At 42.0% G+C, this 14,254-nt stretch overlaps 1 protein-coding gene across 4 annotated transcripts; it reads left to right on the top strand.

Moving 5' to 3' along the window:
• The first annotated feature begins 900 nt into the window (after positions 1–900).
• On the top strand, positions 901–12,663 carry erich2 (glutamate-rich 2). 4 transcript variants are annotated; one of them, XM_079349428.1, is made up of 12 exons: positions 901–1,063; positions 1,312–1,342; positions 1,497–1,521; positions 1,648–1,684; positions 1,781–1,820; positions 10,734–10,794; positions 11,487–11,523; positions 11,615–11,709; positions 11,828–11,925; positions 12,114–12,171; positions 12,297–12,368; positions 12,455–12,663. In XM_079349428.1, the coding sequence occupies exons 1-12, from the start codon at positions 1,056–1,058 to the stop codon at positions 12,628–12,630; spliced, it is 738 nt and encodes a 245-aa protein (XP_079205554.1). In that variant the 5' UTR covers positions 901–1,055; the 3' UTR covers positions 12,631–12,663. The 4 variants fall into 4 exon arrangements, with proteins under 4 accessions (XP_079205554.1, XP_079205555.1, XP_079205557.1 ...); XM_079349429.1 differs by having other exon boundaries at positions 902–1,063; positions 1,784–1,820; XM_079349431.1 differs by lacking the exon at positions 901–1,063 and having other exon boundaries at positions 1,623–1,684; positions 1,784–1,820.
• The last annotated feature ends 1,591 nt before the right edge of the window (positions 12,664–14,254 follow it).

Here is a 14,254-nt window from a genome sequence, read left to right as displayed (position 1 = left end):
CGCACACGTCAATGCATATTCCAGACTGAAAGCAGCTCTTTCGATGCATGCACAGCTAATGTAGCAGTTACAGCTACTTATTGGATGAAATATGGCTGACATGGAGGGTGGGCAGGGGCACTTAAGCCCTGTGCAAAAAGGGCTTCGAAGAAAAGCCATTCAAACCTTTCTTTTCTGAGCTTCAGTGTTGCATACAAGCCCCTTTTTTATAAAGCCCAAAAACAGGTCTACACTGAAGTTACTGAAGCATAATCTTAAAAAATTGCTTTTTTTTGTTGTTCTAATGACACACGTTTGACAAAAAACACATATAATGGGATAATTAAATGTTAAACAGCCCATGCCACGAGAACACAAAAACATAATTAACTTTTTAAAAATAAAATGTGACGAAATCCATTAGTTCTCTAATGAGCTAAAAAGGTGTCCATTCTAATTTCTATTAATCAATTAGTAGAGGAACTGCAGGCCCCTAAAAGTTGGTTCCTTTAGTAAGGTTGGATCAAGGTTGTTTCTTGATATTACTACAAACGAACCGCATACAGGTCCTAAAAAAAAGTGGTATGGATTAGGGTTAGGGTTTAATTGACAGTCATTTAATTTTTAATAGATTCCTATGAACAAGCACTAATGTTTAATTATGTGGCAAACCACTATAAATGTTGTAAGTTTGCTCAGTTGTAATTATTACTGTCTGTGATCATCCTGTCCAAATCTGGTGACGTTCTAATTTTAATTTCCAGAGCTGTTCCTTTCAGAGAAGCTCTCTTTTTTTACTATTTTCATTTTTTGTTTAGATGAATTTTTAGGTGGTTTGTTCCTCTACTTTCTAAATACATAAATTATTACAATCGGCAAAGTTCCGGCAGTACTGAAAGGCAACACTGACTCAGCATTCTTCTGTTGCTATGGTCACGGTTTCTATGGTCACAGTTACAATCGTCTGGTCGCTGCTAACACTTTATATAAAACGAGACAACTTCATTATAAAGCACAGTAAAGTTTTATAGGTTCTTTCAGGCTAATCTGAAGCTGACATTTGTTCATATTCCTCCATGAGCAGGTGAGCAGAAGTTAGTTTCCTTAGAGATAAGGAAGCATACATTACGTTGTTTTTGCATACATTTAGGATGCTAAAAGTGTCACGTTTTTAGCCGCCAGCTAATCTTAGATGCGCATCTTTATCTTATATTAAAGTTATTTTTTTTCTATTATTCCAGCACGACTAATTGTATTGGATCAGGACCAACTGAGTTGTAGTAAAATGTTAATGGAGCCTTATTGTAAATAATGCTGTTACTTCCTGTGCAGGTTGGAGTCCTTCACTGGTTCACAGAAACAGGTAAAACATGAAGCTGAAAGTCATCCTTCTGTTTTTATTTGACGGATTTTGTGTTTGTTTTGTTACGGATTTCTTTAATGCAAACGCATCTATGTTCAATTGTAGGCCTATAATGACAATAATGACTATCTATTGTATTCTTATATGGATGTAGTCGGCAGAAAAGCACGGACAAATGGGTAAGAAGCTATTTAGACTCTAAGACCATGTTAAAAACATCTAATCCTGATCTAATTATGTGATTAAATACTTTGATCAAGTTCTTATATTTTTTGTTTAGTATCAATGAAATACTATGATTACAGATGCAGTTGGGGAAAAGGCAGGCCTTGTTAAACTGTGGTAAGTAAAGTCATGTCAGAGCAAATACTTGTTTCTTTAATAACACAACATGAACAACAAACTTTTTGTATCCTTAATTTTACATCTTGCATTCAGCAGGAGTCCTCCTGTCTCTGGACCACCTCATTCTGTACCGGTGAGTATTGTGATGGGAAACAAAACACCCAATATGCTGTGCATGTAGTATTCTGAGACATTTCAGATACATTTTATATGACAGATTCTATGAGACCTTCGTAGTACAAATGGAGTAAAATTTTCCATAACATTCCTCCCTTTTGATTACATGTTAATCACACCATATGATACACATTTTCTTAAATGTGTGTGCAGTCACAGCAAGCCACACATCCGTAATTCCAATGACAATGTGTAACCACTTCAAGTCAAAACTTCATAAAGGTACAGCATATCAATATTTACAGATTATAGTTTTTTTCATCATAACTGTCACTGCTGGACTCTCACAATTCGAAATAACAGGGGAAGTCATGGAAAGGAGTTGATATTGAACAGTTTGATTCTCTAGGTGCTGAACCCGAGCTCTGGTGCAGGGAATAACACAACAAGAAAAAAACAAAATCAGCAGCACAATTCCAATAAACAGCAAATTTATCATAGAAGGAAGAAAGAAAGAGCAGGAGTCATTAAGAGGGATATTACATCCTGCAGTGGTATCCAAATATGTGCCTTTGGGGTCTTGACGAGTATTACAGACAGAAGGGTTAACAAAGAGGTTGAGACCTTTTTTTTTTTTTTTGTACACTGTACAGTGTACATTGTACACTGTACAGTGTACAATGTACACTGATCAAGATTGAACACAAAAAGCACTAGTCGGTGCAGTGAAGGTGTGAGGATCACGAAGAACATAAAAACTTATGTTACATTCTTACCCCGGGGTCTAAGATTCACAGTCTGAGTCATTGCTTTTCCAATGAAAAGTTTGAGTCTGATTTCTTTTCCAGTGAAACGGTTGAGTGTGTTTGCTTTTCCACAGAAGGAAAACGGAAGTGGAAACGTGTAGGGAATCAGCAATGTATGAGAGGTAATAAAAGACGAGCAGACGAGCATCTTCCCCTGGCTCAGTGTGGCGCTGGAAATGAGTTTGTAGCGCAAAGGTGGCACAACACGGACTGCATGTTGTCCCAAAGGGGAGCACCTGCCACTCGTAGACAGTTGGTTCTTTGTCTAACTGCATGTCACGCCACAAGAAACGTAGGAATGGTTTGTCTTCTTCCAGCAGGCGAACCTGGTGGAACATGCCTTTAATATCGCTGCTAATGGCGACTGGATGTTCCCTGAACCGTAAGAGAACTCCTAGCAGGCTCGATCCCAGTGTGGGACCAGGAAGGAGGTGGTCATTCAAATTCTGGCCCTTGTATGTGAAGGAGCAGTTGAATACTATCCTGTCTTTTCCATTGTGGTGTACCATGTGGTGTGGTATGAACCACGAATGGCTGCTCTCTTTTGCCTTTGCTGGAGGAATGGGTGTAATGTAGCCAGCATCAAGCAGTTTGTGAACCTCCTTTGAGTAGGTGGCTGCTTTATCAGGTTGCTTTGCTAGCCTTTTCTCCGTTCCACGTAGCAGATTCAAGACAGCCTCCTTTGGTGCATGAAGTAGAGGTAGATTTTCTTTCCACAGAAGTGGAGTAGCATAGCGCCTTACGCTATCCACTTCTACTCTAGTTGTCTTCTCCTCAAGCTGTTTGATTGCCTCTGCGTCCTGTTTTGATCTGGTGATGAGCCGCTCACTCCGATAAGACAATGTATCTAGTTCCAGAGTTTCTCCACGTGGTTGAATAGCTCAGTTTCCGGAGGATTACAGGAGGTAAACAGGCACAGTTGTGGAGTTAGACGATGGCGAAGGAATCTTGATGGACCTTGAAGAGTCCATCCGAGTCTTGTATGAACTGCTGCAGGTCCACCAGGAGGACCTAACCTTACTGGTTCTACTGGAGTGATCAGATGGGGGTAGTCAGACCCAATGAGCAACAATGGCTGTGCATCTTTGATGGTTGGAAGTGGTAAATCTTTGAGGTGATTGTACCTTGACTGCAGGGATTTAACTGGGTATGAATGGCTGGCTAGACCAAGTTCCTTAGCAGTAAAAGCTCGGGAGATTTGGAATGTACGACCAGGCTGCGAGGCGGATGCTACAGAGAAGGATACTGTGGCTCCACGGACAGTCCGAACCTCTTGACGAACAGTGCGGAGTGCCAGGTCTTCAGCTTCTCCCTGAAGACCTAAGCGATCAACAGCTTCATGGTGCGCTCAGAACCATCATCTAATATAGCGTAGGTCTCAAAAGCCTTGTTACCGCTCTGCAGGATGACACGACTCAACTTGAGTAACACCTGGCTACTGTTTGTTGGACGATCTAGGTACAGTGTCTCTGATATGGAACTCACCAGGCAGGAGCTTTCTGTAGCTGCTTTAGACTTGTCTGATGCAGCAGTAGTTTGTCTGGTATTGACGTCGTGGAGCACCTCAAGGTGCCTTCTGTCACACTGTTTGCACTTGGCCTTCAAGGTACACTTTGCGGCTAGGTGTTCACGACCACATCTCCAGCATCTCTTGTTTGTCTCAATCCACTCTGTCTTCTGTTCTTTTGACAGGAGTTTGAAGTTGCTGCACTGGTTCAAGTAGTGCTGCACAGAATCGCAAAAAGGACAGTACTTCTTTGGTTTCTCCTGTTTAGACTCACTGGTTGATAGAGCGGTAGCCTTCTCTGATCTCTCCTGGTGCTCACTACCGTGAAGAATAGTAGTGGCTTTCTGGGACTTGAACTCAAAGCGACGATCTTTGTGTGGAGCTTGTTTCTCTTTACCTAAGTTGCTGCAATATTGGCTTCCATCCACCTGCACACGAACTTCATATTCAAGCCACTCATCTAAGTCAAGAAGGGTTGGAATAGGAGTGCGAATGGGGTTCACAAACCTCTGGAAGTTGGCTCTAAGGTCATGTGGCAACTTCGACAAGAGACGAGACACGTGCGAGCCACACTGTAACTCTGTCCGTCCTTGGCCTCCCAACTGATGTAACATGCCCACTAGAGCACGGACTTGGAGAGCGAATGACTTAAAGGATCTGATGTCACCACTCTTGATGTTGGGTCCATCCATCAAATTGGAGATCCGCTTTAGTGCTAGTTGTTGAGGTTGACCAAACATCTCTGTCAGTGCTCTCATAGTATCACTAAATGGGTACCTGCTGTTGCTGTACGAATCAGCGATGAGCACTGCATCTTCCAGCTTCAAGTGATCTGTCAATATCTGGAACTTGAAATGCTCTGAAGCACCTGGCGGAAGGATGTTGTCCAACGCAAGTTTCAACCTTGCAAACTCTCTTGGGTCATCATGCACAAAATCAGGAATGGTTGGCTTAGGGCCACTGTAAGTGTCTACCTGAGGGTGTCTACCAACATGGGGTGGAATATGGAACGTGTCAGCAGGAGTCCGTTGATCATACGTGAAGTGGCGAAGATCATCTGGATGTTGTCTGACATTACGTTGGTTCCAATCAGCATCAGGCAAATAGCGATCTTCAGGAAAACTTCTGCGATTAGAAGGATACTGGGTGCTATCTTGCACATAGAAGCGATCTTCATGATCGGCTGTCATGAAAGGCTGTTGACGATATGCAGAGGGCTGACTGTAACTTTCACCATAGCTATGATTAATAGGGCGTTCCCTGTTATCATGTCTCTGGTGGGAAGAAACATATGGAGTGAAGTAGCCATCGTCAGGTTGACTGAAGGAAGCTCCATACTTAGGATTGTATCTATCACCACGAAGGTTGTAATTGTCTTTGCGACGAAAGGGTTCAACTGTTCTGGGATCCTCATTGTCCTCAAGCTGGCTGGAACTAGCTCCTTGAGGGAGGCGGTGTTTGCTAACCGGATGACAATTGACAGTTCCCGGTTGGGGGCAGTCATTAACATCTTTGTGATGATGCAACAGCGACTTTTCTTCTACATTTGGGTACAGAGGTGGAGGAGGCCCTCTTTCCACTGTTTCTAGTAGAGGGATGTCGTGGCTACTTGGAGAGGACTCACCTGATGAATGCTGGTGAATTCCTTGCTGACTGTGTAATCCAGCTGCCTTTAGACTGTCACTGAGATCCACCATAAGGTCACGTTGGCTGAGTTGTGAGGTTGGACACTCATCACTCATTACCTGCAGTGCACTTTCATGTTGACGTGGGTCCTGTTGACCACTTGATGGCGTCAGCTTACTTGTGTGTGCTGGTGTGGATGTTGTCTCATCCTTACGATGACTAGGCCTGGACGTGTTAGGTTGTGGAGCCAGTACAGGGGAGCTATAGATTATTTCTGTTAGGCATTGAACATCCTTTCGCAGTTGATCATTTTCCTCCCTCATGCTACGAATAGAGCTTAGAACATCAGCTGAAGTAGCCGTTCCGGACTGCTCATCAACGCGTAGGGGTTGCCTAACAGGGTAACCAACCTCGTAATCTTGGAGATGTGATGGCAGGTGGCTGTATCTTCGTGGACGATTTTCATCACTTTCGTGCTCTTTCTCATATGACCTGAACATCTTTGGCTGAAGTGGTTCACCTCAGGGTGTCGGGTAAGGACACTATTTTCAATGCAGGGTGTGAGTGAGAAAAAAAAGGTAGAGAATCCAGTATCCAGTTGGAGTCTGTTTATATAAAGTTCAGAGGTGCATTACAGGGAATACAAGGAGGCTTTTCCATTGCCTGTTGAGATTGAACTTATCTCTTTCGTTGGTATAGTTGTATGGGAGTGTGTGTGTCTGTGTGTGTCTGTGTGTGGTTCTACAACAAGAAGAGAAATAAAGACCATTAGCAATATTAACTAATATTAACTATTAACTCCGAAGGGATAAGGGGAGTTAGTGTAGATTATGACCGTTTTAGATGCTAATTTGCAGGCCTCAATTAAAGCCACAAGTTCTGCTGTTTGTGCAGAGTAATAAGATGACAGTGAGCCAGAGGCCCACACATTGTTTTTAGAGCAGACAGCGTATTCTACCCTCTTCAGTCCAATGTCAGAGCGGGAGGAGAAACCATCAACGAACGGGATTAGGTCAGGGTTAATCAGGGGTCGGTCAGAGAGGTCAGCACGAGGTGTGCAGACCTGACAGTGAAATTGGGGAGGCCAAGCAAGATGGTGGAATAGCGCAATCACCTGGCAGCAGACAAGTGTCATGCATTTTGATCAAGCAAAATAATGTAAACATTACGAGAAACAAGGCCTGTAAGATCGGAGCCAAATGTCACGTGAAGCTAAAACAGCTTCTTTAGCTGCTGCTACAGCTCTAAAAAACCCAGGAAGTTCCACAGCCACAGGGTCAAGTTTGGATGAAGAGTAGGCCACCGAACGGAGTTTATCACCATGCATTAATAACAAGACAGAAGAGAGAAATCCTCCCTTTTCATCCACCGTTTAAACAACAGGACAGGAGGGGTCAGGAAGACCCGAGGCAGGTGGCGACTGAGACAGGGCTTGTTTTAATCAGAATCAGAATCAATTTTATTGGTCAGGTATGTTTAACACCCAGGGAATTTAATTCAGTAGACTGTGCTCTCTCTCTACAAAATAAACATTAAATAATAACAATTAGCTAAAATATAAACAATTGCTCAAAGGAGCGCTCAGCTTCAGGAAGAAACATGCAGAGAGAAACTGTAAACTCTAAACAATCCTTCCTGAGGCTCCATCAAGGACACACAGATAGCCGCCACATGGGCGCTCCAAAACAATGTTGTTAGAGTCAGTCTGTCAGAGGATTGTTTGTACCATTGTTTTCCATAAACATGGTCGAAGTCATTAGACGCATGAGAGGTACAGAGTAAGTCATTAAGTCGCTTGAAGTTTGAGTCAGGAGCAACTTTTCTTTTGTCATTTTAACAAGTTGCTGGGTCGATTGTCCTAACTGTAGTCTCAACTCATAGATATATTTCAGTTCAAATGGGGCCCATTGGACAGCTGTAACACGTGCCAGGATCATCATCATTAGGTCCATGATGAGAAACCAGAAATGAATGACGTAGCTGAAAATCTTTAGATTAGAAACCCTTTCTCTAATATGGTTTCCCCAGAGGCAGATATAGAATAGATATATCTGCCACTATATCTAATTGAGGTAGACAAAATAAATCTGTGATCTATGATCACAGAATGAGTAGCCTCAAAAATCAACCATAAATTTCACCAGTTTCCCAAAATTTCTATCGTAAAAACACAGGTTCGTTTTGAAATGCGGGAGAATCAAAATAACATAAGTACCCCAAAATAAGTAACTAAACAAAAGTTCCTAAAAAATAAGTGAATAAACACAAGTTTCTAAAAATAAGTAAATAAACACATTTCTGGCAGGGGTTGTGTTTGTAACTCTAAGTGTGTTAATGCCTCCTGTGTGTGTAACCTATGTGAATCAGTAGAAGCAGGCGCCGTTTCAACAGAGTGTAGCAGTGTGTGTGTGTGTGTGTGTGTGTGGTATCTCACGCCCCTGGGCAGGACCCTCAGCAACCGGGTTGACGTCCGCATCCGGAGTCCCAACCTCCCGTCCGTCCCCACCGGTGGCTCCTCCTTCAGCTCCTCCTCGCTGCAGGCAATCGTCCCTTTAACGGCCAGGTTGCCGGCAGTAATAGCACACGTCAGAATGTCAGTCAAGGGCTCGGCCCCCTTCGCATCCGTGTCTTTGGGACAGGCCCTGGAAACGGCAGATCCACTGTCCATGGTGAGCGTAGCCTTATGCAACAGTGTCTCTCTCGTCTTTTCTGCTCCCTTCTCGCTCATTCACCATGTCCTGAGCGTGTAAAACGTGTCTTTGGAGCTCTCCATACCTTACACCATGACACCATCTTATGTACAACATGCATGTCTGCCCTGCAACATCCGTAATGTGGTTGCAGAGGAGGCCTGAGTGACGGTTAAAGGCTTCTGTCAGGCAATGCAGGAAATCAGCAGCTTGCTTCTCTGGGCGCTGCATAACACTCCTGATAGCGCCGGTATCAGTGTTTCTGAAGAAATTGTCTCTCAGGTCTCGGGTCAGAGCAGGTATCAGTGTTTCTGAAGAATTCGTCTCTCAGGTCTCGGGTCAGAGTAGCAACAGCAGCTTTGTATTCCAGTGTCTGTGTTATCCCAATCTGGATGCTTTGCTCTTTGGTCTGGAGCTGGCAATGTTAGGGCTGTCATAACGTTGCGATGTTGGAGAACCGTTCGCTGGGCCCTGTTGACCACGGGGAGGAGGCTGGTCGTCTGGTTTCAGCTGGTCTGGTTCCAGTGGTGGCAGGGACGGTGGCATGTGAGGGTAGGAGTCCAGGTCCGAGTCCGTCACCCTGAGGGCCTGCAATGGTGCCTGCAATGGGGCATACAAGGAGACAGGCGTGAGGTATCACTCGACCTATATGGAGGTGGGCTGAACTGTTTTTTTCTTCCAGTTACATCTTCACCTTAAACTCGTCCCTCTGCCATTCTTTTACATTTTACACTTTTGCTATGACTCCCATATCTTTCCAAATCCTTCTTAACTTTCACCTTTACCTTTTTTTTTATTTATACTATATTTATTATTTATATTTTGTTTATATTTTTATTATTATTTTAACTGATTTAAACTCAACGAAACTCCTTCTGGAAATCCATATTCATTCATCCACTCATTCAGATATTTGAAACATTTTTCACCGTATTTGTTTTTTGTTGTTTGTTTTTTCCCTTTTTTCCTGTTTTTTCTTTTTTCTTTTATCCCATAATATTACACACTGGACTGTCGGGGAAAGGCACATGACACTTAGTGGATCCGGACCCCATGTTACAGTCAAGACGTCTCTTGTTGGCTTTCCTAATTTTATCGTGTCGAAATACTAAGGGCACTGGCTTGCCACGAGAATATTCTCACACTTTGAATCTTCCCTTGGAAAGTCCCCTGATTCTCAGATTTTATAGTGCTCGAAATCATAAGAGCACTGAGTCCCCCAGAGAAAATCCAGAGCTCCTGCTTTCATAAAGTTTGAAATACTAAGAGCACCTTGAATTTTCCCCTGGGAAGTCCTGATTCCTTTTAGATTTTTTAGTGCTTGAAATCATAAGAACACTGAGTCTCCAAGAAAAAATTCCTGATTTCTATGCTTTATAGTGCTTGAAATCATAAGAGCACTTGATTTTCCCTTGGAAAGTCCTGATTTTCCCTCTTTATAGTGCTTGAAATCATAAAAACACCCGTCCTCCCTTTGCCCGAGAGTCCATAATTTGAAAAGTATCTCACCCAGTATTCTCTCGGATCAAGTCCGTTGGATCCAGGCGGCCGTAGATGCTGGAAACGAGATCCTGGCTCCCCTGTTCAAACAGGTGGACTGAGTTTTTTCTTTCCTCAGGCTGGCCAAGAACCGTTCACCCGTTCCCCTCGTGTAGCAGCTCGCTGGATCCTGCTGACAACGCCAAATTGTTGTGGATTTTTTTCCCATTACCAAAGAGTGAAAATAAAGAGTGAGAAGATCTATTCAAAAAAGAACCCCAAGATCGATCTGGTCTCAATGAACATTTATTCGAAGGCAAGATAAGCGTTCGAAGACCCCTCTCTCACACGGTGAGGAGAGAAAGAGGCCCCGAGAAAAGGCAAACATGAAAACTTAAACATTTCCATCACATTACACAGAGCACTTCCCCATCACGCCACATAGAGCCACTGCCCACCTGGCAGGGCACAATCTATCCCCTAGTGTGAGAAAAGAGACTACATGACTATTTACCATCTCCCAAGGCTGAGAAGGAGATGGAGTCCAGTGAGAAAGAGCCTGGGTGACTCTTCCCACATGTACAGAGTGTGAGAAACAGAATAGAGGGAACGAAATGATGGGAAACAAAACACCCAATATGCTGTGCATGTAGTATTCTAAGACATTTCAGATACATTTTATATGACAGATTCTATGAGACCTTCGTAGTACAAATGGAGTAAAATTTTCCATAACAGTATTTTTAGATAAACTGCATCAAAGCTACAACGACAGAAACATGGTATGATGTAGTAATGTATTCACTTTCTCTGTTCTTAAGGTTTCTTGCCACAAAGGTCAAAAAATAGGGTTTCCAGATGGGGACATGCTGAATGAAGACGGTATGTGGTGGCGAAAGGAGGAAACCGGTCTCACTCTTTTACATCATGACATAAGGAGATAACCAAACAAACTTCAAGGTTCAAGGTTCAAGGTTCAAGGTTCTTTATTTGTCAAATATGCTCCATGTTAAACATACAGCACAGATGAAATTGCAATCCCCCCAACCCCCAGTGCAAACCTGCAGTGCATAAAAAGAGCACTAAAAAAATAACAATGAACATGACAAATTTAAATAAATAAAAAAGTAGCAATAAAATAGCAATACTATAAAACAAATAACTAAAGACATTTGGGACAACAAATAACGAACGACAGACAATCGACAGACAAGGGCACTTATGAGTATTTCACCATGGAGGCAGTTGAGGTTGAGGCAGGCAACTTGAGGTAATTATGTAACATGATTGTTGTGAAAACATTGTTAGTTACTTGCAAATAAAGAAGAAGATAACTGTGAAGAAAAAGATGTATGCTTGGTAAACATGTTAGTGATATTGTATAATCTCCAGTTCTGCTGGCATATCTGTGTCATGACTTGAACAGTAACATTAAGTTGAATATTTTTCTTACAATGTCATGAACAGATGGTTTCAGCTACTTGTACGTCTGTCACACAGACCTTTTCCTTTATCTACAATAGTGAAATCCATGCCAGTGATCATTTTGTTGTGTGTTTCTTGTCCTACTTTAGATTGTTCACTAAAGGAATCAGTTGGCATGCAGCCAAGGTTTGTAGTCAGAAGAACATACAGAGTAGTAGGTAAAGAAACTAAACTTACCAAACTAACAATTTGAAATATGTGCAAACTGGGATTTCAGGGTTCAAGAAAAAGCACAGCAGGACGCAGTGTCGGGTAATGAGCTGAAAAGGAAAGAGTTAAAAACAGCGCAGGACACAGTCTCTACACTAACAGGTAGGTTGGTGTTGACAAACATGGAGAGAAAGAAACAAACATGAAGGAGAGAAAGTTAGAGAATGAGGTTTTTTGTGCTGTTGACAGTAACAGTAATCATGATGATAATGGTTGACAGGAAGAAGGCGACATGTTGGCCCTGAAGTCAAGCATGATCTATCTAATGAGGGGGAAGAGGGTGACGACATTAAGGTGCCAGTGGAGCTGAAAATCGAGGTAAAGTGACCCATCGCTGTCAGTGTTTCCACACTACATGATCTGTCGAGAAAAGGCTTTAAAGCAACATTTTTGTGTCTTCCCATAAATATCCCATGCATTCTTACTTTTTGTCGTTTCTGGATTCAGCATATTTAAACATTCAGTACGAATGTGACAAAACGTTAAGGCATAAATATTTGTTTTAGTTCCTCAGAGCTGTGACGAAGCAAGACTTGAAGCTGGCCAGCAAACTGTGTCAGATGAGTGAGTATCCTGCGTCTCCGCTGTGTGTGTGTGTGTGTGTGTGTGTGTGTGTGTGTGTGTGTGTGTGTGTGTCTCTCTATATCTGTCAGTCCATAAATCAGCCAACTTTTCCCTCCTCAATCCAGTTCTCATCTATGAACCAGAAAACCCAGAGGCCTCCAGCTTTCTCCCACTGATCAAGAAGGAGCTGCTGGAAGGTCAGAGTTCCTACATTTGTATACAAAACCAACACTTGATAGAAAACAAAAAAACCCATCAAAGTGTGTCTAACTTCTCCCATCAGAGCAAGAGGCCGAGCACAGCAGCGAGGAAGAGAATGGTGATGACGACTCTGATGACTCTCGGAGTGATGAGGAGTCGTCGCGCAGCTCCTCTTCATCTTGCTCCTCCTATGCACCCTCAGATGATGATGATCACAATGAGGATGTAGAGGCAAAGCAGGTGAACAGACACTTCTAAAAATGAAACATAAATCTGTGGAACCAAATGAAACAGTTAGCATCTGTTCTGTTTCTTAATATTAGCATATTTTTTTAAATCACTTTTTTTTTTTTTTTGGCCTTTATTGATAGGAAAGTGGATAGAGTCGGAAATGGGGAGAGAGTGGGGAGAGACATGCGGGAAAGTGGCCACAGGCCGGACGCGAACCCGGGCCGCCCGCGCGAGGAGCGAAGCCTTGCAACATGGTACGCGCGCTGTCGCTGCCGCTGAGCTATCGGCGCCCCCAATATTAGCATATTTTTTAATGGCCTCATGTTAGATTTGAAAAATTTTATTATTTTGTTTCCACAGACATCATCTTTGTACACATGAAGAAATGTTATTACAATTATGTTTCAGTTTATGTTTAACCTAACAAATGAAGTGTTCATTCTGATAAAACTGGTTCCTTAGCTCAAAAACTTTTAAATTTAGAAATGAACAACTACATGTATAAATATTAAAGCTTTAGACATTGGATTTCCTTGAGGTACATTGAAATACATTTAAATAGGCTGTATGTTTGATGTAATAATAATTAACCTTTCGATTACTTTCAGATCTTTCTGGCATTAAAACAGAGAGCATGAAGTCAGATTATCATTGGAAGACTTTTACCCTCTCATTTAGCTTCAACACTTCATAACCACTGAGACTTTATTAGTCTTTCCACAATTAAGACATAAATCACCAGTTAAAATACTAGATCAGCATTGAGAGCTGTTGCATCTGAACTGTCATCATAGGCAGCGGGAGGTTAGGATACATTTACTCTTTGATACTCAGACTGTCACTTTCTGCTCTTTCAGTGGTTAGAAAGTGACGACAGGACAACAAATAAACTGCTCACAAAAAATAAAGGAAACACTTCAATTACAGCGAACGATGTTAAGTGGTGTTGTTGTTGCAAAACACAATAGTGTGAGCCACACAGCTTACTTGTGTGTGTGTGTGTGTGTGTGTGTGTGTGCCTGCTTGTGTTGATGTGTGTACAGGTGTGGAAGTACGTCTGTGTATTATATATTGATAGCTATATAGACATGTTTGTTTATATTTGCAGATCTAGTATAGGATATACTCCAATGTCTGCTTAATATAATCAATTTATTTTATGTCTGCATTGTTTTGTAAAAAAAAATACTCGTTCATATTTTATCTTTATTTTAACTTAAAATAGAAAAACCCTTTACACATCCTTTTCATAGGACAGGTGTGTCGGAGAGCAAAATCACCTGAAAGTTCTCCTTGAACTCCCGTCATCACACGTATTCAGTAAACGTTTCCTGCATTTAACCCTCAGAATATCAATCTCCCAACAATAATTCTCGACAGTAAACCTTGTTATATGTACTTTATAAAGTGTGTCACTAACTTGCCTTTGTTTTCTGCATGTTTTCTCTGTGCTATTTCTTCTCGTTTGTCACTAACCATCTCGTCAATAAAATAAATCAGTCAATGACATATCAGATCTTGATGAACAAATAATTGAAGATGAAGATATTTACTGATGTAAGGTGCATCATGTGTTGAGAACAATATGTAGAACATCAGTCAATAGAAACAAAAATCATCAACCAAGAGAGGGCTGGATTCAAAATCTCAC

The sequence above is a fragment of the Symphodus melops genome (assembly GCF_947650265.1).
Source record: "Symphodus melops genome assembly, chromosome: 7".
NCBI lineage: Eukaryota > Metazoa > Chordata > Actinopteri > Labriformes > Labridae > Symphodus > Symphodus melops.
This window is presented reverse-complemented; position numbering and strand designations above follow the sequence as displayed.